This window comes from Chroicocephalus ridibundus, chromosome 1 (genome assembly GCF_963924245.1).
Source record: "Chroicocephalus ridibundus chromosome 1, bChrRid1.1, whole genome shotgun sequence".
Classification (NCBI taxonomy): Eukaryota; Metazoa; Chordata; class Aves; order Charadriiformes; family Laridae; genus Chroicocephalus; species Chroicocephalus ridibundus.
The window spans coordinates 134,318,756-134,345,956 of NC_086284.1; the positions used below are offsets into that span (position 1 = coordinate 134,318,756).

General features: G+C 37.3%; 1 protein-coding gene across 4 annotated transcripts in view; it reads right to left on the reverse strand.

Moving 5' to 3' along the window:
• Nucleotides 1-27,201, reverse strand: part of PACSIN2 (protein kinase C and casein kinase substrate in neurons 2) — a 64,980-nt gene that overhangs the window by 12,290 nt on the left and 25,489 nt on the right. For all 4 annotated transcript variants that reach the window (XM_063354558.1, XM_063354543.1, XM_063354551.1 and 1 more), the window contains 5 exons: nt 17,552-17,662; nt 4,788-4,944; nt 3,809-4,044; nt 2,964-3,119; nt 877-1,052 (listed from right to left, as the gene is read on the reverse strand). In XM_063354558.1, the coding sequence (XP_063210628.1) occupies nt 877-1,052; nt 2,964-3,119; nt 3,809-4,044; nt 4,788-4,944; nt 17,552-17,611 (785 nt within the window). In that variant the 5' untranslated portion in view covers nt 17,612-17,662. The remainder of the gene's footprint in view (nt 1-876; nt 1,053-2,963; nt 3,120-3,808; nt 4,045-4,787; nt 4,945-17,551; nt 17,663-27,201) is intronic.

Sequence of the window (27,201 nt, forward strand, 5' to 3'; positions counted from 1 at the left end):
GTTCTTTTAATTGAAGTGCCAACCAGAGTGCAAGCGAAACTCTGCTGTTACAAGCGGGATGTAAAATTCCATCAGTGTTGCAGCATTTGCTGCATGTATTTCAGTGTTTGTCTTCTCAAATGCAAGAGAAAACAAAAACACTATAACCACTGTCTTGCTGACAGATTAAAGTAGCTTCATATCAAAATGGCCTGTAGTAGCTGATGACCTGCCACACGGTCTGCATGAGCTCTGGCTTGAGTTCCCTAGCAAAAGTTTAGATTTCTTGGAATGTAGTGTGGAGGGTCCGGGCAGAAAGAACAAAATACATGTTTTATACACACTGCAGTATAAAGACCAGACTTTGAAATTAAGATGGACAAGACTTCATCAACAGTCAACCAATAGATCTTTAACATTATCCCCAAGTTAAGGTAATTCCTTTAGACTGAGCTCTAATATTTTAACAATAAATGCATTTATGTTACAAAGTTCATGCTGTCTTATACTAATAAATTCTAGTTTGTTCTACAATAAACATACGAGACACATAATACACCAAAACCCTCCTTTCCCAAATCTCTGATCCAGCATTTTTTGATTCTAAACTCGGAATCCTTACTAATTGGCATACACTTGACTATAAAAAAATACAGCAAAAATGAGGGTTTATTGGTTTATTTAACACTGTGTTAAACAAAACTAGCAAGTGTTAGTGATAGACGCTAATCTGATTTTCCACACAAAACAAAGAATTAAGCTCTTTCACTTTAACTTTAAATAATTTGAAGCAACACATTAGAAACAAATCAGGTTCCAAACTCTGACCTACTTAAAGTACAGATTACTTTTCACTGAAAAGTAATAAGCAATTATTTTGAAGTTTTACAGTTTTACCTTGCAACATTAGACAAATCAAGGTGCTTTTGAACTTCCAGTAACACTTCTCGAAAGAAACGTAAGCGTTTTTCCTCAAACTGCTGACACTGTTCAAATACCTGCTCCATGTTTTCCATATATTGGGGAGTGGCATTATCTAATTCTTTCAGTGATTTTTCATACTTTTCTTTTGTCTGGGGTGGAAAAAAAAAAAAAAACACATCAGCAATATATTTTATTACTACCCTACATAACAGATTTAGCAATGTAGTAATGGCCAAGATTTAGACCAGAAGTTCCCAAACTGCATTCTCTTTCCATGACCACCGTATTTATGTTAGGTCACAATGAGAGTTACCGAACAAAACTGCAGAACAGTTACAATAAAGATCTAAGCCTCTTCTCTGGCTTTTTAACGGAAACCATGGCAATTGTTAATGCAATACTAAAGATAAAAAACAAAGGAGCAACAGAGTAAATCGGAGCAGGCAGTCTTTCAAGTTACAGGTCACTTATTTAAAGATCTCCATATAATTTCTAAGTGCTGTCTTTTCTCCTTTGGTAATTTACATAGCCTGCTGTGAGTTACGACCAAAAACCCAAACACTGTATAATATAAATTGCATGTTTTGTGAGCTCAGTTAACAGATAGAACCCTCAGACTCTACACTAATTTACAGAAGTAGTCCACCGACAGGAATTAAAAAATCCCACTCATGAAGTTCAACCGGGCCAAGTGCAAGGTCCTGCACCAGGGTCATGGCAACCTCAGGCACAAATACAGGTTGGGCGGAGAATGGCTTGAGAGCAGCCCTGAGGAGAAGGACTTGGGGGTGCTGGTGGATGAGAAGCTCAACATGAGACGGCAATGTGTGCTTGCAGCCCAGAAAGACAACCACATCCTGGGCTGCATCAAAAGAAGTATGGCCAGCAGGTCAAGGGAGGTGATTCTAGCCCTCTATTCCACTCTGGTGAGAGCATAGTACCTGGAGTACTACGTGCAGCTCTGAAGGGCTCAGCACAAGAAGGACATGGACCTGCTGGAGTGGGTCCAGAGGAGGGCCATGAGAATGACCAGGGGGCTGGAGCACCTCTCCTATGAAGACTGAAGACAGAGAGTTGGGGTTATTCAGCCTGGAGAAGAGAAGGCTCCGGGGAGACCTTATAGTGGCCTTCCAGTACCTAAAGGGAGTCTACAGGAAAGACGGGGAGGGACTCTCTATCAGGGAGTGAAGTGATGGGATGAGGGGTAATGGTTTTAAACTAAAAGAGGGTAGATTTAGATTAGATATTAGGAAGAAATTCTTTACTGTGAGGGTGGTGAGGCACTGGAACAGGTTTCTCAGAGAAGTTGTGGATGCCCCATTGTGGGGCATCCTATGGATGCTGGAAGTGTTCAAGACCAGGCTGGATGGGGATTTGAGGAACCTGGTCTAGTGGGAGACATCCCTGCCCATGGCAGAGGGGTTGGAACTAGATGATCTTTAAGGTCTCTTCAACCAACACCTTTCTATGATTTTATGTAACATTAGCCTTCCAGATCACAGAACAGCATTCTCAAAGGGAAAAGATGTCTTTGAAGAAAGTTGCACAAGAAAAGCCTCTTGATAGCAGCCCACTAAAGAGATAAACTAAACTGGGCAACAGAATGGCATTTCCAAAAGCGTATTGACTTTTATTTAAATGGACTATATCAGCTTGCTTTCTTTAAAAAAATGGATTCTGCAGTCAAGAACGACTACAAGTTGAGATGTTGTCAGCAAGTTTTAAGTGGTTATCTCACAGCCTCTCAAGTGAAATAACTCAATCATCACTACTAAATGAGTAGAACTTTGTCCTAGAAGCTCACTCTTATTCTGCTTCATTCCCTGCTGAAAATAGGGGACAGTCTGGTGAAATAGAGGCAATACATTATTCATTCTTCACAGAAGAACTTAGCAATAACACATGCTTTGGAGAAAACTCTAAATTTTTGTATAGGACCGTTACAGAAAGTGAGCTGCACTGCAGTCCACAGCCCATTCAGGAAGAAAAAAAAAGCTTAAATTTGCACAAGATATAGCTTAAAAGATTGCATATAAACAATGTGTTAGCATACAATATACCTTTAGTACATCTTGTTTGCTTCTCTCCACTTTGTCTTGTAACTTCTTAAGTTGTTCAGGATTTAGTGCTGGATCAGCTTTGCTGTTTGTTTCTCTGGATATAGCCAGTTTCTCCTCTTTGCAGGCCGCATGGTATGCTTTTTTTGCAGCTTCCACCTACAAAGTCGATTCAAATATTTGCATCTTGGACAGTTTATATAATAACCACCAACTGAATTTTTTTGCCTTATCATGTTGCAATGAAGAAAGTGTCAGGTTTTGTTTCAGGATGTTCTTTCTTTTTTTGGATTTTTTTTTTTCCATTTAGGCCAAGGAATGAACAATACGCAATAACCAACATAAGGAAATTATTGTAGTTCTTATGAATCAGCATTCTCTCACCATACAAGAAATGTCACTCATACATCTCAGAGAAGTGTGGAACAGACTCAAGAAAAGGTTTACAGAAAGTCCCCAATGGAACATTTTTTCCTCATGCCCATGTTCTCCTGCTCCCCTTTTTCTACAAACCTATTATTTAAGAATAATGTTACATGCCAGGGAGAAAACCCACAAACACTTTTCTTCTGCTTATTTGTTTGAGCAATTCTTAATTTCAAATGCATGAAATCAGATACTGTTAAAATGGTATCTTACATTCCACTTATTCCATATTTTCACTGAAGTCACCAAGATTAGGAGAGACCAAGAGAAAAATACTTATTTTCAGAAGAGGACAGAAAGCGAGAGATCTTTTTGAGAAAGGAGGGTCCAGCAGAGAGAATAGGGAGTTTACTCCCTTATAGAGATTTGAGACATTAATATATTGTAACACAGGATATCTAGTACATAATCTACTGCTGTACCTCTTTCAGCTTTTTTGCCCAGGGTTTCTGAGCTTTCCTAAATCCATCTTCTGCTTCTTTGGTTTCCTTAAATCCTCCCATCATTTGCTTATGAAAGGCTTCCTTCTGCCAGTTCTTGATTTTTTCAAAGTCTTCATTCATCAGTGAACCTTTTACTTCTAGATGTAGTTCACTCACTTTTTCAGCTTCTGACATAAAAGCACACCAAGCCCTTTCTACTGTTCCATACTGTGGGCCTAAACACAACAGAAAGTGTCATTCTCAGTAACCGTCACCCACATGGAACTTATATTCCCAAGATACTACCTGAAGCTATTGACTTATATTCACTTGTAAACAGCAATATTGATGCAAACCTAGAAAAGGGAACAGTTTCTTTTCAGATAAATTTAGAAAATTACAAGTTTTTACACCAGAAGTAGTATACAGTCTGGCCTCCTTATCCCTGTACTATGATTCTCAGTATTCCACCAATTAGCTCCTCTTTGAACTGCCTTCAATTTCTCAACGTACTTATTGAAGCATGGATAACTAGGAAAGGAGAAACTATTTCAGAATACATTAAAATGGTTTCAGATTAGCCTTCCATTAGAGCAATGCCTAGCTCTTATTACTAGTCTTTCCCCCACAACCACTGCCCCCTTATTATTCAGATACACTTTTCAAATTGTGTTTTATATCTTTAGTTACCTAGAAACAGACAGTTCTCTAGAACTGAATTTATTTGGATACCTCAACACTGGAGACAAGTTTCATCTGCTTCAGTAAGAAACAAGCAAACTAGCAAAGGAGCAGGACTATGTTTGGTTTTAATCAAGAAAAGCTTAATCATTTGTTACATTACTGGGCCTTTTGCAAAGACTCCGTTATAGGCTAAAAAGTACAAAATTTCTACTTTGTACTTACCAAAACAAAGATATACAGAAACATTTTTTTCCATTTGAGAAAGTTTTCAGAGTTCAAAATCAGAACATATTACCTTTTTCCACAAGCTGTTTCCACCTTTTTGCCCATTCTGTAAGCTGCTGAGCATAGACCTTCTCTATTCTTGCCCGTTCATGAATACAATTCATAAGATCATTGCAAAGTCTGTGACCGTCATCAATTCGTTTTACTGTCCGCTTGTAATTTCCAACCTATAAAGAGACAAATACTTAACAACTACTGCTTGAAAGCTCTGAAAACAAGATAAACCTAATTAACACAAATACTGTTACCTAGGAACAAGAGAATCTGCTAGTAGGAATTAATCAATATAGCATCAATATGGCATAAATTATTTTTCAATTAATCTCAAAACCTGACTGCAACACCACCACAAAGGCCACAGATTCTCCTGTAAAAAAGTTTTAAAAGTCAAAGCTTTATTATGACTTATTAGTCCTTCAATGTAATTATGGGCAGTCATCATAATTGTTGTGCATTATTATTGCTTGGTAATGTTTTAGATAAACAAGATTTTTAACACAAATACAGTATTTCCCTCTTCCATGCTTATTATTAAGTACCTTAATTTTGTGCTGTGTTTAATCTTTCAGGATTAATAAAACTGCAAAGACATGTAAAGGAGCATTGCAACATCTCTATCAAGCGTAATAATAGGGTTTTAAAAATGCAGTATGGAAAAGGCGCAACCACTATATATATATAGCAGAGACTGGATGTGCCCTTTGTTATAGCTGTGCTTCACTGCTGACAAACTAGATAGCAACTTTTTCAAAAGTATACTGTAGAATTTAATGTGGGAAGATACTGACAGCAATGACATGGAGTTCTCATACCTAGAATTAACTCACGAATTCTAAAGAAAAAAAAAAAAAAACATAGTTGCTCAATGTACAGGCTACAAAAGGACAAGGATATGGAGAAAATGCACGCTATATAATAAAAATTCATTATATAATTAACACCCTCCTTTAATTTTTGTGTACACATCAACATGGAATCACTGATCTAGACGACTGAAGGGAAAAGCAGCCTGATACTGCTTCCAGAGTAATATTTCCATTGATTTCAAGGTCACTCAGATTGACTTTTGTAAACATTAAACAAGACATAAGAACTCGGTTAACAGAATTTGCACAGCCTATTAAATATCACAGTCAGTTTCTTATCTGCCCTAACCACCTGGCTGAAAAATAAAGATTAGCTGTAAGGCAGTAGATTAAACATTCAAATACTTAAAGCATGATTGTAATTTTTACATTTGAATCATATCCAATTCACATCTTAAATACAGGAAACCATTCAACCTTTAGGTTTGCATTTATTCAGAATTTTGTCAGCAGATGTACATGCAAGCCATCTGCTTGAGGAAAAAAATACTCAAAGTATATAGGGAAATACTCTCTAAATACAGGGGGGAAAGCCCGCATTAAGTGCCGGAAAAGTAAGTGATTATGCGATAAATACAGATGTATGTTAGGACTCCTCATCAAAGCTGGGGGCAAAAAAAAAAAAAAAAATATCAAAACCAACAATGACAGGACAAAACCAATTCCTTTAGACAGTTGCCTAAAAGCATTCATTTGGGCATGTTCTCAGGTTTTGGACTAGATCCATTTCAACAGATCGAAGAAATTTAGGTAGTATCTAAGAAAAGCATTAGTTAGCAGTCACTGATTTGTCTAAATCATGTAAGAGAAGTACACACATACACCCTGCCTTCAAACATAAGTCACAATATAATTGAAGATTATAAGCTACCAGCATCACAAAAGCTGACACCAAAAATTAAGACAGTCAATGCATCCATGTCAAAACACATTTTATCTATTAATAAGAAAGCAAGAAAAATAACCTCTTATTTTCAGGAGAAATAGAAACTGAGAAGTAGCAGTTTCAAACTAACATCATACACAAACAAATACAATATACACAGGTAATCAAAGCATTAAGAAAATCAAGCACCTCAAAGAATACTTTCTAAAGCCTTTCTGATGGAAGGTTAAATCATTCATCTGCTCAGAATTAATCCAGCTGTAGGTTCACAGCCAAGCAGACTGTTAAAACAGGTTATGCTAGCTTGGCACAACTACTGAAGCCTTATATTAGCATCAATTTGTGTCTCCAGCTATGCACCCAGGGATTTACGTCTCTAGCATGAACATTTCCTTTCATAAATTTTCACTATTAAATTAGCATTTAAAATGCTAATATTGAATGGGATCTGGCTGCCTCACGGTATTTTTAATGCTTTCACTTTGTGTTGTCTGAGCAAATTCGAACCTCATGGTAATATCTAGCAGTTGCCAAATCTCAGACAGGTATTCAGAGAACTGAATTTAGCTTACCTATTACAGTTCACTCACTATTATCGCATAAAGCCACCTTTAAAGAGCTGTGTGCAGACCACAGATGATGCATCCACGCTACTTCCTCCTCCAGAGGAGGACTGAAGGAACTAGCATCATAGTTTAGAAATGGTATAAAGAAGAACCAGGCCTACAATACTAGAAAATAACAACCTACTATTCCAAAGAAAGTCTTTTATACCAATATTTTCAAGGAAAAAAAGAAAATGTTCACTTGATTTTAGACAACACATTCAAATTTCATGCCCTATGAGGAATGCTAGAATTTTGGAAATACATAATTTTCTGGTTTTCATGACACACATGACGTAAGTTATATACTTGGCATTTAACATTTTAAAAACCTAGTGGTTAATTTAAAAAAATTGCATTTTAAGTTATGGACACTGCAATGACAAATTTTTTTGAGAAGTGGAATGTGCAGCCTGCCACTGTAGGAGGCAGACCTGGAGGTATGAGAGCACAAGGTATTCAGACCACAGAGCCAAGTAAAGTGAGGAGAACTCTAGTCTTTATGCAGCCAAGGAATTACTAGGTTAACTGTCAGTAAGTTAAAAAAAAAAATTAAAACCTATAAACTAAAGACACCCTGAATTCTGGAGAAGAAAAACATGACTTAATACATTGTTTTATTCATGACTATTTTCTCCAATTCCTGAGGCAGACTGCAAACATTCTGCAAGACTTCCTTCTTCCCCTTCACAAGAAGTATTTGAGCTAAAACAAAAATGACAACTTCTTTTATTTGTAGCAACTGACCAGGAAAAAAAAATAATAATCCTGTGTTTCTTTGTTTCAGTCAGGGCCGTGTTTACATAATGCCTTGCCATTTTCAGATTTTTCGATTAGCGCTGTTCAGTACATGAACATATGATTTTACTAGTTAGAATAACTTTCTGATCATTTTGAGCATTGCGCTACTTCCTGTTAAACATACAGCAGGCAACAAAGACATGAAGTTTTTAGTTTCCTTGTCCTACAAATGAAACATTTGTTTCAGGAAGATAAACTGTAAGATTATAATCTTTCTTACAGTTTCATGAAGAATGAGAGATATTTAGAAACTATACCCTGCTTTCATTTGAGCATCAACACTTCACTCGTCTGAAAGAGACATTTTATTACATGATACCAAATTCATAGAATGGTTTGGGTTGGAAGGTACCTTAAAGACCATCTGGTTCCAATCCCCCTGCCATGGGCAGGGACACCTCCCACTAGACCAGGTTGCTCAAAAGCCCCATCCAGCCTGGCCTTGAATGTCTCCAGGGATGGGGCATCCACAGCTTCTCTGGGAAACCTGTTCCAGTGCCTTACTGCCCTCAGTGAAAAATTTCTTCCTGATATCTAATCTAAATCTACCCTCCTCCAGTCTAAAGCTATTACCCCTCGTCCTATTGCTACATGCCCTTGTAAAAAGTCCATCTCCAGCTTTCTTGTAGGCCCCCCTTTTAGGTACTAGAAGGCTGCTGTAAGATCTCCCTGGAGCCTTCTCTTCTCCAGGCTGAACAACCCCAACTTTCTCAGCCTGTCCTCATAGGAGAGGTGCTCCAGCCCTGTGATCATCTTTGTGGCCCTCCTCTGGACTCGTTCCAACAGGTCCATGTCCTTCCTGTGCTGAGGACTCCAGAGCTGGACACAGAACTCCAAGTAGAGTCTCACCAAAGCAGAGTAGCGGGGGAGAATCACCTCCTTCAACCTGCTGGCCACACTTCTTTTGATGCAGTTGGATGTGGTTGGCCTTCTGGGCTGCAAGCTGTCTACCCTTAGTTGCCAGATACACTTCATCAAAAGGAAATAACCCCAAGCATTTATTTCTTAAGAATGCCACTATAATGGTCACTCTCTTGACGCAATCAGTGAATTCTCTGAAAATTGTGATTCACAGTTTTGTGTCACACACATCCCCCTTCCTAAGTTGAGTTAGCCACCAATTTCCCTTTTTCCACTGCAAAAAACACTGAGCTTCGATACAAATAAGCCTCAGTTGATCCTATTTTGCCCCATTTATCTCTTACAGGCTTTATGGAGGCCTTCAGATCTCCATTTTGTTTAGTCAAGAAAACATTCCTTCTCATGTTGGTATTTCCTCTCATGCCTGAGCACAGCAATGTCACCTCAAATCCTTTGCCGAATCTAGAGAAACTGTAATAACCAGAAAAAAACATAAAAGCACACAGTGACAAGGCATTTAGCTTTGCATAGTCAGCAGTTCAGGCATCTCTCCTTTGTGACAACCAGTGTACTAACATAGCCTAGCACTGTCATTGATATGATCTTTAGTGGGAATATTTAAAAGCTTACAGCTTCATTATTTTACAATTTCACAGCACTAAACACAAAGGGAGAGCCTTAAATTATCTCGTCTCCTTTACTTCAACTAATAGAAATTTTTTTTAGCATATTCATTGAGTAGGATAAAAGCCTATAAAGAGTTAAACACACTTAGCAGGTTTTTCTAGTACACTGAATGAAAAATAAGTGTACTTTAATTTGTCAGCAGCCCAGAAGGTGGCAAACATTCAGCTATTGCTAAACTTCAGCCAGTTAATCCTAGTATATCATGATAATTGTTATAACCACAAATACTTCAAGAGTTTCAAATGCCTGAAGTAAGACTTGATGTCAACTCTTTTTCCAAGCTTGCCTAGCTTATTCATAACTAGTCAGCCTTTATGAACTGGAACCATTTGAAAGTCAGTCAGCCACCACAACATACAACAAGGGGTTTTTTTAATGGGTAAATATTCATAGGCAGGAAACACAATAATGAGCTTTGAAGGCTTGTAGTCAAACCCACACATACTGATGGCCAATATAGGGACACACTTACTATTTCCAGCATTCCATTCAACCATGAGCGCAATTTCTTTCCAGCTATGTCAAACAGGAAGTTTCCAAACATTTCAACCAGCAGTAACACCTATAATACTGTGGGGTTTTTTCAAATAAGAATTATCTTGGTGCGTAATTCGCACATACACAGTCCAAGTACCTAAGAGCACTAGCTCTGTGTATTTAAATTTTGTAAGTTTACCCATATAAATTCACTGCTGGTTGCAAGAAAAAAATCCCAAGGAAGCTTTTAAACCCACAAAATCATAAACCAAACATACCAGTAAAGCAAACACCTGGCAATATAAATGGAGAACATCATGTTGCTTGACATTACAAGGAGGAAAAAATGCATATAGGATACAGGACAGGAATCCACTATTACAGAGTCCAGATATTTTTCAAATGAAAAAGCAAAACAGAACACTCTGCTTCATCAGCATAAAGCATTCACTCACAAGTAACTGAAATCCCTCAACATAGGAACACCTTTTTAATATTCAGGAGTAAGTTCTGGGAGCTTCTCCCTCTTGAATTCCCTGCATCCAACACATACACACCCTCAACAGAGACCTCATATAGATGTTGGCCAACAGTAGTAGGCATGAAGCACAGGTATCAGGAGTACCAAATGAACCATGACCATCTGAACAAACAGCTCATAAGGCAGTTCATGGGAGGCATGCCTCTGCTATCCAGAGTCTCAGGTCTGGAGCTTGCTTTGGGGTTTTTGGGGAGAATGGGAATGCATATGATGGCCAAATTTCATCCACCCATACTACACAGGGGACCAACTTCTGCTTTCTGAATAAGCTGAAAATCTTATCTTGATAACGAATATCTCAACTAATACTATAGAATGCAATGAAAGCCATGTACTGAGCACCTCAAAATGCACATCAAGTCATATCCTCCAACGGAATCAGTCACAAGCCTGAGTTCATAGAGCTAATGCCAGTTGCTGGTTTAGCAGCTGTTCAGATGACTTTTTTTTTTGATAAGTAGGTGTTTTCACAGGGCAGTTAAACACCCCTGCAATAAGTGGAGAGGGCTCCATACTGCTGATGCTAGTAGAAAATACGAGAGAGTCAGGACTCACATCTAGGGTATAAGTGGCACAGCCTGTGAGGGACCCATTGCTCATTAAAAATAAGTGCTTCCACAGGCAGGGTAGCTGTTTCTTTTGATGTCTTACCTTGCAAGATACGCATACACTTCTACTTTGATCTCTAGGAACACTTACTCATCACCTTTCTTACCTTCACAGGTATCTAAGTGAACAATAGCATTGGTCTCAGCTTGCTCAAGGCATTTTTCTTTTAATATGACCATAATAATAGTGATTAGCAAGCATAAGGCCAGAGCTTAATTAACAAAACGCATCATGAAATTGGCCTTCCACTTATTATTAATATACTAAATGCTTTCATGTCCATTTCAAAACTACTTCAGTAGAACAAGACAAATAGGGTTGTCTATTTCTCATGTTTTACTAAAGCAGTGCAATGTTGGAACCAACCAATTTTGCCACAGTCTGGTTTTGGATGCAAGAAAGCAGTATGAATGATTATGAAACTGAAATGTATTTACAGCAGTCGTGCAATTGTTGAGAGTCCATATGACAGACTAGAAAGAAATACAAGGGGTTTCAAATTGCACATCGGGTTCCAAATTTTCCACTTTCCCTTGGAAAAGTTACTGCTGTCCTGCTCCAGGCTATCAGTAATAACCTTTGACTACCCAAAGCATGCCACCCTTGTCAGCTATGTAACACAGATGAAGGAATTCCTTCTTGGAGCATTATCAACAAGATTCCTCAGTCTTCAATTGCTGTACACAGAGCAAGCCATGAGCTTAAGCAGATACATCAAGGTACACTGAGGCTTGTTAGAAAGACAGAAGAATGAAAACGAAGCTTCCATTTCAGAAGTAAATTAAGGCATTACTACAGCTGAAACTTTGATTAAACCCTCCACCGTTATTGACATCTTTCAGAATGTCTTTTCGTATTGTTTTGCAATTCCCTGCTCTCTAAGCAAGCTTACATGAAAATATGTACAAAATTTCCTGTCTCCTAAAGTATGTCTATTTGGTAAACACCTGGAAAAATTAGCGGGAAATATCTGTTCTCCTGAAAAGGATTTACCATCCTGCTAGAAGACAAAAAAACTTCTAGTAGTAGCTTGGGTTAACTAAATAATGAAAAAATCCTCAATTTAACTGTGAAAGCTGCTGCTATTTCTACTTCATGCTAAATAAAGATGTATATTTCTGAAAACCTAATTTTTTCAGTTACATCAGCTGTTCTGATATATGATACTACCCCTGCCTAAGCCTTCTCTTACCCACATTTTTGGACTGATATATCTACAGTAAGTCAACAACAAGAACACAAGTCCAAACAGCAACTTCTCCAGTTCCCTTTCAACAAGGCTATTTTCCCGACCACAAATCTAAAGCTGATAACAACATCTATGTACTAATAAAAAAATACTAGTCTTTAAAGTAAACAAATTACTATTCACATAGGATTTCAAGCATTGAGCTTGACTCTCAATGCCAGAAGTTTCCATGAACAGTACTGAAATAGCAATGTAATTAAAAAAGCTTCATAGATGAAGTAACCTTCATTGAATTGCTCCACGGACAGTCTGAGCATACGCAAACAGACAAGTTTAGAGCAGGAAGTTTAGTACCATGCAACCATATACTCTAAATTCACATTTTTAAAATGTGATCAAACTGCTAGTAATTATCTTTGTAACAAGGAACTCTAGCAAAGGCAGTGACAACTCCAAAAGAAAGCAAATGCATCTAGAGACAGAAAACTGATTAAGAACCAAGTTTCTTATTTCCTAAAGACAACATTGTATAAAATTTCTGTCAACAGCAATGGCAAAACTTTTGAAGTTGGTTTATCAACATTTTATTAAGTACAGTTCTTATTAGCAGCTCAACAGAACACAAACATTCAAGAAATAAAAGTGCTTTAGTTTCAAAGATATGCAGTGAGCAAAAAACAGTTTTCACAGTAAGTTCTTCAGATAGGTCCCACACCCAGCCAGCTCACTCTTTCCTAAGTGTCTTTCAAGAAAAAGATGGGCTTTGCAGCACACTCCAAAGGTAAATAAATTTGAGCTATTTTGGACTGTGAAGGAACAAACTCAAAAGCTCACCATGCCAGACCCTTTTCTGTGCCATGGTCATGTTTAAATACATTCACTGCTTTCAGCTGTGGCAGTAAAACATAGCAAGGTGGCTTTTAACAAACTGCAGGCTATCTTTAAAAACAAAGAAAAAAAATCCTGTCAAATATCTTAAAAAAACTCTAATGAAAGGACACAAATGACGAAACCTGTGGTAATGATACAATTTCCAAACTGATTAAGAGTTCTTTACTTCTTGTTACCTGAGGCATGAACTACTGAGGCTGGCATTCCAGAGATGCTGCATCTTTTCTCATCAATCAAGTCAGTCAAAACACTTTGATCAAAGCAGTTTAGTTATCCATTTTGAAAAAGATTAAGACTGGAATTCAGTGTTGCAATCCTCAGAAACAAAATAACCAATTCAGAACATATGGGAAATGGACAAGTTTAGACTACAATTCAGTCAAATTCAGTTTGGAAAGATGGCTCCAAACCAGAATCACTTAAACAAGAGTTTGGTAATTAAGTTTGACAGGCTTGCAGTTAGCTTCTCCATGGCACTTAACACTGAAGAGTTATTCTTAAGTTAAATTTATTAAGACTTGCACAGGACTTCCTTTACTTTACGTTCGTGTTCTACCAACAGCAGAAGCCTGGAAAACCTCTTCCCCACTCTTGATCTGAAGGCTAATTCCTGTCTTACTGTTTTGTCAGGCTTCTCTGTAGAAAGGCAAGGTTTAAAGTCAAATGCTACATTCTGCCAAGGCATTACTTGGCCTAATAAAACTGCTGGATACCTTAATTATTCACTGAAATAAATCATTAGAAGTATATAAAAATATCAAAATACATTCCAGGCTAGTATCAGACACACATGTCAAAATGCCTTTACCCTCACAGAAATGCACAGAAGCAAGAGTGCAGAGGTCACAACAAAACTATTCCTGGATTAAAGTAATCACCCAAAATATCCTGTATCAAGGCTACAGCAGGCAGCCCAGCTTTAGATAATTTACTGCTTTCCCTTATGCTGTGCTTTAGTCCGAGCATTTTGTTCAAACCTCACCTTCCCTGCCACTTGGTGCTATACGCAACTATAAAGGCTGTCAACCAAAAGTTCCATGTCATTCACATTTCTCACTATAATAGGGTATTGCCAAGACTACCAGTCTTCTTCGTAGCTTAATATCCAGCAATAAGGAGTCATCCTATAAGTATCAGACTGCAAAGAAACAGTAATTTCTTTGCTTAATAAATTCTCTTAGCTATTTCCATTGAGAGAAAAGTTTAGATACATAGTTTTCTTAAGACAGCTTTGAAACATGTTTATTCTCTCAAGCTACACAGAGCCTGTAAATTTACCACATACAGCATACATGCAGGTCAAAATTGGCTACCATGTCAATCCTTCCTATTAATAGTTTAGCATTACTATAAAATCTTTTATCATTTATATCAGAGTACTCTTTTTTCATGTTTAGTTCAAAGTATCTTAGTGTATCCGTAAAAGTTCCAGCTCCGCAGAACACCAGGGATGTCATACCACACATTTTTCAACTCTCAAAGTAGTTACATAAACATTTAGGCATACCTACTACAGTCTTTCAACCATACATACAACCATACAACCACTTTACGACAACCTGATATATCTCTCTAACCTATTCTTTGTTGTTTTTTGCTTTTTTTTTTTAAACCATAACAAAAATGTCAGTGGTGATTTTCGAAGCACTAATCAACTACAAAACTTTTACAGCCTCCCTTCTGTTTCACTCAAATACCACTTAGTTTCAACATATTGAAATTTCAAGCGTTTAATTACTTTGCTAAAATAACGAAAGCCTTTACTTCCATACTAAGAACACAACCACCTCTATTAATGTTTTTTTAAAGAACCAGAGTTCATAGGCACAAAACCCCCAAATTTGTCTGTTTGTCCTAAGAATCAAACACCACAAAGCATAACAGCAAAACAAGTAGTGTTTCCTACATAAATCAATACTCAAAACTGCAAAATTCAGTGAGATACTCCCTCATATATTGCTAAACTGTCAAAATCTTAGTACAAGGGAAGATGATATTTTTTATGTATTAATATGCTTATCAGTTGCATGGAAAGTCCAATTTTGCTTTCAGGAAAACTGTTAATACTTCGAACACCCTTAAAATCACCTTAGTAACAAAGCCATTGACTTATCATTGGGATGCATTTTTTACGGCAGCCAAACCATTGTTTCACTCCTTAAGAGGTGAGTGTGAAGATGTTCTGTAGAATTCCTGATGGAACTGAGCCCATTCCATGAGAATATAATTGCATCTCCAATTTTGGAGTTTACTTTTAAATGATTTTGTCATATTATTAGTTAATATGATATAAACAATGCTAGTTTTCGCCTTTGAGCAACTTGCATACCTGTTCTAGTCAGCACTTGTCAACTCTCAAAACATATTACTTTTCCAGGCTGATGTACTCAAAGTTTCAGAAAAAAAATAAAGTAATTATTCAATCTGAAATTTTTCCTCTTGACCATTTTAACATACCAACGTCTGTGGTTATATACCAAAAAAGAAAAAAAGCAGTGAAAAGAATTAATCCTACAAAGAAACTGATTGCAATACTGAAGCCTAACTTTTTCTTATCCAAGGATAAATAAATTACACATTACTGATATTCCTTATGAAATAGACTGCAGTTCTGACCTTTTGGAAGGAATACATAGAGAAATTCAAAGAAACAGATTAAGAAGTAGTGTTTACAAAATGATATAAAATAAGCCACCAACAGCACAAACACAAAGAACACCTTTAACCCATGTGTAATAAGCATCAAATACATTTAAGCTATGCTTCATAAAGGTTCTAGCTTAGGCTAATTGATATTTCTGATCATCTATCATCCTTTAATATTAAATACTAGAGCTCACATTTGTCCAAACAATCATACTACTTTACAGAATTCCCATTCTCATTCATTCATCTTTTATGCTTCCAGACACGATTACTTGATGGAAGACAACAGCTTACTACAGAATAGCCAGACAGAAGTCATGTTCTCCTGCCAAGTATAGGATTCTCAATACATACCAGAAAAATCCCCTTTGGTCCAAGGTTCTTCTTCCTGACTGCCTCCTCATTTTATTTTGAAACACTTCTACCAAGGAAGCCTGCCCAGAAAGTTGCCTCAGCATAAAATAAAAAACACAGAATAATTGAGGTTGGAAGGAACCTCTGGAGATTATATAGTCCAACCCCCTGCACAAAGCAGGTCTGATAGATCAGGTTGCTCAGGACCATGTCCAGCTGAGTCTTAGACACCTCCAAGAGCAGAGGTCCCACATCCTCTCTGCATCATACTACAGAGTACCCCTACAACAAAAGGGGTTAAGACTCAGAATCCAGTAACTTTAAAACCGCCTCTTTATAAATAGCATAAACATATTAACATAATAGTAAATATGTCTCCTCAAAAAAAAAAAAAGCTCTCTACTAAACAACAATCCCATTTGCATCAGGGTCTTTCAGATAACATATCAAAAAATAATGGGAGATCCGCATCAATATGCAATATGCCTTCACCACCACACTTTCATTCAAAAGAAAGCACAGTGTTAGGTCACCAAAACCAAGCTCTATTACATAGGCTCTGGTCACAGAAATATTCAGACATTTTCCCCCTAGCCATTTTCATGTTTGCTATAGTTCAAACTCAAAAGAGCTCACAGTCCATTGCAGAAATTTTCCTCACTGAATACGTTTCATCTGGACAGAGTGCTTACCTCCAATTATGTCAGTATTGACACTGTCAAACCTTTCTTTTTCTTGCAAGAAACTTTTTTTGTAAAACCCTTTCTGCTTTATGAAGTTTGCTCTCTGTAAAGCTTAATCAAATTATCATTAACATCTGAAAGCCTTCTTCAGATTTGGGCAGAACAAATTACTGATATTACAATGTGCTTTGTATTATCTTTCTGCATGTATGCTCTTACAGTAAGATAAGCATGAGAACTTCTCTCCAAAAAGTGTGTACTTGTATCTAGACACAAACAGGAGACAGGCAGTACATTCACACACTATCTTACATTTGTAACTTATGTACACTTACAGTAGCCTTTAACCAGTTATTTAAGATTTAACATTGATCACTCAACCCCCTTGGTAATTTTAAAAGTTACCCAACCATACTCCTCTTCAGCAATAAAAACTGACAAAGGTTCAATTCTGAATTGCATATCCTACCCAAATGGATGATCCTCAAGTTTGTGCCAGTTAAAAACCCTTGACAGAACTAGGACAAAAGCTAAAAGGTCATTTCTATCCTGCAGATCACAATAACCAACAGTGTCTTGTATTGCAGCTCTCACCACAGTTTACAATGTACAAAAGTCAGGTTTTCCGTAGAAAGAGTGAAATAAAATCAAAATATTATGAAAAAACATTTGGATTACCTCCCAGAAGCTATCACTTGAAACTTCTACTCCAACGGAATCATCGTATGAGCCAGACATTTCTATGTATGAAGAACTTGAAAGTATTCAGAGTTTAAACACCTTCAGAATCTGTAAAAAGATACAAAAAAAGTGATCATTATTAATGAAAAACAGTTATCAAGTGAGAAATTAAGTTAAGTAACATCCTTCAATTCTTTTTATATCTAGTGATGCTAAATAAAAACAAGAGGTAATCACACAGGGCATGCAAATAAGCGTGTTTCACAACAGAACACTATTCTACCACACAAAGTTCTTGGCTCTTATAGTGACATTTGTTGTTCAGAAAATGTTCAATCCATATGCCTATATCAAATTTCACCAAACTCTTGAATTTATTTTATCATAGAATTACCTCTTACAACCAAAAGAAAAGATTGAGTAGTGTAATACTTAGTAAGTATTCCACTTCAAAGCATTCCATAAGAGACAATCGACTGCCCTTTGCTACTGATACATTAACCTGCATTGCTTCCTATTCCTTTTTCACTGGAAATCTATATTATACAATGAAAACCACTGGAAATATTTAAGGCCAAAACCACTTGCCGATTTAAAGAAAAATAAATAAATCTTATTTTCAGATGGAAAAAGTTTTATTTCTCCAAGAACTTTAGATTCAAATCATCTACTTGCAAGCTAAAGGGCATCCACAAACCCAAAACAGAGCTTCCTCAACAACAATGTAAAGCAAAAACAACATGAAGAGCACTGCAGCTATGCAAGTCAAACACAGAAGACGAGACCAGCCTCCTTCCCAAAAGTCTTAGTACAGTTTATGACATTCAGACAGCCCCAGTTATCTCACCCAGCCACCTGTGACTAGATCTCTTACTGGGCTAGTAAATACCTGAGCTGCTTGTTATTTTCTTGCCAACACTCTTGTGCATTTTAAATAAGACAATAGAATTTAAACAATGGTATGATGCATGTATCTAGTGTTCCACATGTACCAAGTAAAAAGTTATAGGTTCCATGACAGTCTCCTTGAAGCTGACAATTACTTGCCCTGGAAGTTGAAACTCCCACGCCTAGTTTAACTGCATTTTATTTGTGACGTGTTACGACACTATCTCATTGTTTTCTTTTAGCAAAACAGAAAAAAAATCAACTCCAAATTCTGATCTTTACTAGAAGTAATTACTTTAAAAATTCAGGCATCATCACTTATATAGACACTGCTGCATGTGAAGAAAAACATGATCTATCCTCATCGAAGGAGATGAGTGTTTATAGAGTACTGTGTATAAAAAAAAAAAATAGGGTTACCCTAAGTTAACATTTAAGATAAATATCAAAAACCGTACTGAGGCAAAAATTCCAGCACTTATAGCCACAAATGTGGTTTGCGGGGTGGAGACCAAGAGGTAGGAGAGGAAGGAAACAGTTCCCTCCCAGAACACACACATGCAAACCCCTGCCTAATCAAGTTCTCCTGTTTAGATTTCTCCTAACAAATTTGCCTACGACTACTGGCAGGACTACACATGGGTAAACAGATTTTTACCTCTGTGAAAGCGTGCGAGGGGTGAAGCTCCCTCTCTCTTCTGTCCTATGCATCTTGCTTCCCTTAATGCAATAGGGCCACTTCCACAGGAAGAGTAGAAAACACCTACAAACTTGGCCAACCTTGCAACCTAGTGGTTATGACATGCTGCTGAGAGCAATGTAATTGAAAGCCTCCAAAACAGAGGAGAATTCAACACTAACTTCGCATTCTTTGGATACTCTGAAAATAACTGTGCCACAAGGGTAGGCATAAACCACTTGTTTGTAACAAAAACTAGCTACTGAAACCAAACAGTTGTTTGGACGGTTACAGCACAAACAGAACAGAGAACTGCTCTGGCTTGGAAGACAAGCTGTTTCTCCTGAACAGTTTTTTATCCAATTCATTTCCATAATCCAATTCACAGAAAGCTTAAATAACCTTAACACTGACTAAGGAACTGAAAACTACAATGGGAACAATTGTTAGATTTTTATTTTGAGAAGACAGCCAAAAATACAGGAAGGGTTCTGCAAAATGGCAACAATTACAAAGGAAGATGATATATTGAGACAAAGTATTTTTACATGTTAGTGTACTAATCTTCAACTTGTTATGTTATAAGTAATTACCAAAAAAACCCACTTTTCCACCTGTGCTTTTATTGAACGAAGAGGGAGTCAGTGTCTTAACAGCACACCTTTACACAGAACGTGTTCTTTCCAGATAAATTTTGGCCCTTGCAATTCTTACAATACATCAAGGTAAGCAATGATCACATTTGAAAGCATTTATCTTTTCTGATAGCCTTTCTTAAATAGCCATAAGCAGCATAAGGAGGAAACACAAGCACAATAAACTTGCAACTAATTGTACAAACTCTACATAATAGTTTGACATCAAACAGCTTTTACTAAGAGCTTGTTTGCTTTAAAGTTTTCACAAAAATATATAGTTATGCAGTGGTATCTTCAACCATAATTTTTGGTATTATTTTATCTGATCAAAGGGAGACCTAGAGTTTAAAGACAACTTGTTAGACCAATAAACATTGCTAGCTAAATTCTTTTACCTCTTTGTGTCCTCTTGCCTTTTTCCCATTAGGACAGCACTAACACACACATTACTCTGAAACCAAGTAAGCAACTGAAGCAAGCGTGTGACCCAGGCATGCCATGCAGAACAACAGAAGGAACAAGATTCCAAAGGTTCTCAAGAAGGGTTGTAGTTGTTTTCCTATAGTGCACCAAGATCTTTAACCCAAAGAGTTCACTGCCATTTGGAAGAGATAGGCAGACAACTGTAGAGTTCATCATCTTGGAAATAGAAACCCTTATGCAAAAGTATAAGCCTAAAGGAAAGTTTCAACAAGTCACCCATCCACCTCTCCAAACCACACAAGAAGTACTTCTTCCCCTCTAATTATGAAAAGACAGCAAAAGTGTTCTGAAGTAATAATATAGTGTCCACTTACCTTTAATAAAACAGCCTAAACTATAGCAGTGCTGGAAATTTAGTCTGAAAAGCTACATGGAAAAATTGGAAAAGCTGAAACGGAGGAACATTTTCTTAAATGAGGGAACAGGTTGTGGGGAATTATTTTTCTTTTTTAAACTTTTATTCCTCCTCAACTAAAACTACATAATACACAGAGCTATCCTTTTTTTCCATAAAAGCATGAAAATGATCAGCACTCAGGAAATTCTGATGGATTTAAGGTTTTTATATGCCAAATACTATGCTGTGAGAAAGTATGAGCAAGCGTATTTAGGGAAATATTATGAAGTCATAGCAACAACTGGCACAGAAAAACACTATTTGTACAGCTCTACTTAAAAATAAACTGAATACTGAGATAGGAACATTAAGCAGTATGAGTCATGCTACCCTCATGAAACAGAATTATTACAGCAGCCAGTCCTTTAGCACATTTTTTGTTAGGGTTTGGTTCTCCCATCCTTCAAGTGAATTTGCAGAGGTTTCATAATGAAAGTTCATTGCACTTTGATTTGCAGGGTCTTCCATTTCACTACAAAAGGTAAACCTATGAACAACTAAGCCTGGTTAAAAATCTGGTGAATTAAAGTCTGGGAAATTTAGATCAAGACTACAAAAAAGATGAGTTCTGCTCAGATTCTCCACACATGATCATATGCATTTTAGAAAGTTTGGGGTTCATCCGTCAGCTAGATTGCAGCAGAACCAATAACGCATAGGAAAGCATGGTGCACACACCCAGTTCCTATATTCCCACAACAGTTTGGCTTTATCCACTCTGGCCTTTATCGTCTCATTCCGCAACTGCGGGCTCAACTCTTCAGAAGTACCTACGCTGCCTCTTTCTTGTCCCTCAACTACTTGCTGAGCAAGCAGTAGCACAGTGCTCTAGGAGTTTCCACCCACCTTCACACCGATTGGTAAACCAGCTCACCAAACAGGACAGATTATTACTGAGCTCACATTAAGATTTTCTTGAGCAGGTACATCAGTTTAGGTTTCTCCCACGCAGCTGCCAATTTTCACAGAACTAATAAGAAATGTGTATCTTTATCTCTGCTCTTTAACATTTGTCTGAAACTGACCAATCGATTCAAAAATTACGGAAGCAGGATGTTAAGAGAAGACAAAGGTGTAAACCTCATTTTCCTCAGAAGGCACATTAAAGATCTCCACTGAATAGAAACCACCTCTGGATCAAGCTCTCCTTTTCCTCAGCATGCTCTTAACCAACACAAATGAAATCTCATAACTTTCCTACTTCTCAGGATATTTTCTTCCCCTGTGTCATAGAACTTTGGAATTTCCATTAAAAAGCAAAATCTCAATATTTCATTAATCAAGTCCAAAGGTCTTAAAACAAGTTTTTACCTGTGTCACCACAGGTCTCAACACACATTAGCCAAGAGAACTTATATAGGCTAATAATAAACCACAAAGTCTAACTGAAAAAAGTAATTATATACTAAATAGCACATGCTGCAATAGCTTTTGAAATGGTGCAAACAAGCAATGCTCTAGTTTGTTGACAGTGATTTTTAAGCAATTCTTGTAAATTAGGATACAAGGATACATTGATCTTAAACACAAGGAAACTGACAAATAAATAAGACCTTTTTTTAAAGCTTCTTCTTAGGGAAGATTCTTGCAATGTTATATGCGAGAGACCTTGAATTTCTTCTCTACTGCTGGTGCCCAACAATGTCAAAAGAATTGCTGTAAGTATCCTGAAGGCTTAACACATAAGGATTTTAGAAAATATTAATAATGAGCAAGCAGACTTTCAGAAAACACATACAAAAACATCTGAATAGAATACGCTGCCTCTGCTCTCAAGAAGTTGGTTTTGATGCTGTTACCTTGAAAGCAATTTACAAAAATCCTTGTTTCATTCACATTGAAAAAAAATTTATTTTTTTTTTTACTCCCTTTATCTTCATGTGTCAGGTGGTGGAGATTAGCACAACACATGACTTGCAAAAATCTGTGTAACAAATGCAGGTTTAAGGTGCTAAAATAATCCTGTGAATCCCAAAGTTTCTCTTAAGGTGTTTTCCGACCAGAAAAAGGGGGAAAAAGTGTTTAAATAAACCCTTTTGTTTATCCCCCTCAGCTCCCATTAACAGATTAATTTGTTTGATGAACTCTTACCGTGAAACAGGCAGAGTTGTTTGTTGAAAGACAGATTTTAACATTCTGAACCTCCTTGAAAGATTACGTTTATTTTTATTAGATACTTCACTATAATTCAAAAAGATAGTATTGAGAAGAAAAAATTCTAATTAAGGTCTTGGTGCTGCTTACTGAATCCTATAATGAGAAAGAGTAGATTCCATGGCTGATATTCTAACACAACGAATGCCTGCAGGCAAAACACTCTTTCAAACACTTGAAACCCGAAGGCAATACCACACATCCTCATCCTGCAGACCTGATCAACATTTTGCAATACGTACAATTCAGATGACAAACAGGAGACGTGACTCCTTGTGCCTTACTTCTAGAACGTCACAGTTTCTGGAACACAAAGAACTGACAGAAGTTCTCAGTGCCAACATGACATAATATTTATCTCTTCCAATTATTCTCTCATGTACAAGAGGCTGCTTTAAAGCAAGACAATCACTACTACTATGTCTCTGACAAACTAGTCGACAACAGAGAAAAATCTCAGAATCATAGAACGACAGAATCTTTCAAGCAGGGTCAGTCCAGGTTGGTCAGGGCTTTAGACAGTCAGGTCTCGAAAAGGTCCATGGATGGAGACTACACAACCTATTTTAGTGTTTGTCTTCAAGATGAGAGACAGAAGAAAATAAATTAACCCATATTTAGAAAACCAAATGGTCTCTTCAGCTATTAATAGTATCCTTGTGTTGTCTCTAAGGTCTCTACAGAAGCAAGCTCATACAGAGACAGTCTACCAGCCTCTCGAAGAGAAAAGCACCTGGTCACATTACCTTTTGAACTTATATTTGGAACAACAGGACTTGTAACCATGGATCTGACTCAGCAGGATTCCACATTTCACGACTAGGGAGTGAAATACTTATGTATAAGGACACCACTCAACTTGGATTAGCTGCTCATAAAAACTTCCAGCTATAGTATTATTCCTTATTACTCACTGAAGTCTCAGGTTTTGTTCCACACAGAATAGCAAGTGAAAGGGTAGTTCACTGTACAGAAACAAACATATCCCATGCCTTAAGCGCAAACTACTGTGATTTGCTACCAAGTGTAGCTACCATGAATATGCCGTATCTCTTATTCCCTGGTTAAATAAAGCAATTTAGACATCGTTTCATTTTCTATTCTGTCCAAAGAACTTGCTCTATAAAAGTTCCCAGTTTCTTCAGGGCTGCAATTTGGTTACAGCTTACATAGACAGAAAAAAAAAAAAAAAAAAATCGACGTAACTTCTCAAGAAATATTGTGAAATCATGTACCAAAACCTCTAAAGAATCACAGGCATCGACAATGAAGAGTCCAGAAATTAATAGGACAAGTAACTATAGGAAAAAAGTTCGCTTTGGATTACACATTCAAGTGACACCAAATAATTCTAGACCCTGGGTGCAGGGAACAAAGCATCAAACCATGATCATTCACTAGTACTCAGTGCTGTGAAGTCTTCTAACTGCAATCAGTAGACATGAGTGCATGTTATTAATAGACGTCAGGTCTCAGACTTTCAAAGGTAGAGTCTCAAATCAATGCCTTTGGCCTAATTCTTATTCTTCAATCTATAAAATAGGGAGAATAGAATCCTCTTTCACAGAGATTCAAGAAAATCCCTTAGTTGCCACCAAGAAAACAATTACAGCAACAAATACCAGAGAAAAGTCCATAAAAGGAAATTGAATTACTACTTCCTGGGGAATTCAGCCTGTGTGTTCAAGTTAATAGAGCCAGGCACCAAATGTTTTTTGAGTTTTTTTTTTTGAAACAAGTTGACAGCAACCCATTTGGTGACCCCTGTATCCTGAGCACTAAGGGAAGGAATCTAGGAAACGCATGCCGTTACAAACTGTGTAAGCCTATTTCCTATTATGCATGCTCCTCTGAGACTGGGAGCAATATTCTTACATTTTCTAGTTTGAATGCCTGAGTATTTTGCCACGTAGACATTTTTCAGTTAGGAAATAACATAAAATGTCATTAAATAGCACAGAAGGTGCTAGTTCGTAGTAGTCATTCATAACCCTAAGCAAGAGTAACGAGATTCCTTGAGCTTCTGTGGCCCTCAGACAGTGGGAAAAGGAGCAAGCAGCAGCCAGAAGCTGGTGGGAACTGGGAGGGCAAGTGTAGGAGCCTCCAGGGCAAGAGGGACAGTGGTGGGAGCAGGGAGGGGGTGCTGCCTGGCTTCAGCCGGACCAGAGGACGGCAGAGAGCAGGGGCTTCAACAGGTGTGCAAATGCTTCTGGGTCATGCCCCTTTCCCCATGCTCCAGTCAGCAGTCAGAAGCTGGTGTTAACTGCCAGTTAAGTAAGCCCCCTGATCTGAGGCTGCTCGGTTCCCAACAACTTCCTGGCTACGGGCTTATATTCACCCATACCCATGTTTGTTAAATGCTGCATGTGTAACATGCAACAGAAAACCACTGAAAGTAGCATTAATTCACTGCCTAAATACACAAGCAATGAACAACAATTCAAGCCATAGTTCTAGTTCACATCAGAACATCACTGAAGCAGTTAAAGTTTCCTTGATACTTACCACATGTAAAAAAAAAAAAAAACCACAACTATAGTGAGAAGACAGTATCTCAAATTAAACTCTCCAGACACATCAACACTGCATCACTGAAATATTACAACGTATAAATTTCACAATGCATAATATAAGGAATAAGAACAGCTATTTTAGTCATTACATTTTTATTAAGTGCCATTTGAATATTTTATTAAATAAATGAAACTTAAAATTACTTAAGATTGGTCATCTCTGATTAACACACACAGCACAGAAATGCATCTCTGAAATGCAAGACAGTGGCTCAAACATTGTCAAACAGACTCTTAGCCTGCACATTACGTTTCATATATGTACACAAATATTATCTCACTCTTGTACTCTAGAGAAGCTGGACCCAAGTTATAAGCCACAGTTTCTGTCTGATTTTACATTCAGGGACAACATAACTGAACCTTTCAAGCCTCTCGGGCAATTCTCTCTTGGAAATGCATGCCTTTACTGCAGGCGTGAGCAGCAATGGCAGAACGATGTAGCTGTCAGATCTAGCTCTCATCTCCTATCCTTCTTCCCCTTAATTTGCTATTAGACTTGCTGGTTTTTTGCAGATTCAAGACCTAGCCGTCCTTACAAGCTCCTACATGCTGCCCGCATAACCTCCCTCTGCATTTTTCCAACTAACCAGGAGATGCCTTAAATAGCAAAATACTGACTTTGGGGATAAATAGTTTTTCTCTGCCTGACAAGCCACTCTGCCTAGGTGTACTATTTTAATTGTGCATTTTTTTATTTTAATCAGTAAAGTTATTAATCACTTTCAGAGGCTTGGCAGAGTTTTCTGATTTTAAGTTAAATGGACACTGGCCACAGAAAATTAACAACACTGCAAACGACAAGCTTCAAATGGCATAGCTATACCAGCTAAGGACACAAAGTTGATATACAGCTGTGCAGAGACCTTTAAAATATTTGTACATACTCAATAAAAGCATTAACGTACTCAGATTATACTTTTTGCTTAGCTGGAAGCATGAGGGATGATGCAGTAGCCAGAATAAATCATGCAAGGAAAAAAAAAAAATCTAGTTCTGCAGATAGAAACTGCACCTGCATTTACAACACTGCTCAAAGCTGGAGAGCATTGTTAAAATGCTCCAGTTGTACACTAATCAAATATATGACCCACAGCATGCCAACAATGAGTTTTCACTTTGAACCCCTAGTACCAATCTGCATGGAAATTACCTCATCACTAGGTTTTAGTTTTAAAATATCCAAAGCTGATAAAAGATTCCATTGCTTAACATGCTTCTGTTGTATTTAATAAAGAAAGTTTGATTTATTTTTTTAAATGACGAGCACTACACAACATTAAGTGGTTACATTTGAAGTTGATTCACGTGAAAGTGTTCCGATACAATTTTTTCTCTACCTTGAAAGTCAGCAAAGGAAAAATCAATTAGAGATGTTTGAGCAATTATGATTCATACCAAGAATAATGCAAATGGCTATCTTCAGCTTCATTCAGGCAGACTTGTGAAGATTAAGTTCAGAACTCTTAAAACTATTACTTCAGTGAAGAAAAAAAAATAAAAATGTGTGCACTGTTTCCTATTTTTAATTAAAAACAGTTTTCAACTCCAGAAGCCTACCACTGAGCAAAACCTCCAGCTTTGCAAATTTAGTTCCATAAGTGGCTAGGTACTGCAGGAGACATGTCAAACTACAGACTGAACAACATGAGCACTTAATAATAAAGACTTCTATTTCCCTAAGCCAAAGTTTTACTACACCAGAATTTCTGAAGTACTGTTTTGTGGCTTTTTCCTACATCTCCTCTTCTCTGTAATGACCAACAGACTTTAGGTTATGGAGCATTAAGCATCATACAAGTTACAGAAAAAAGCCTGTAGAGATTACACGGAGT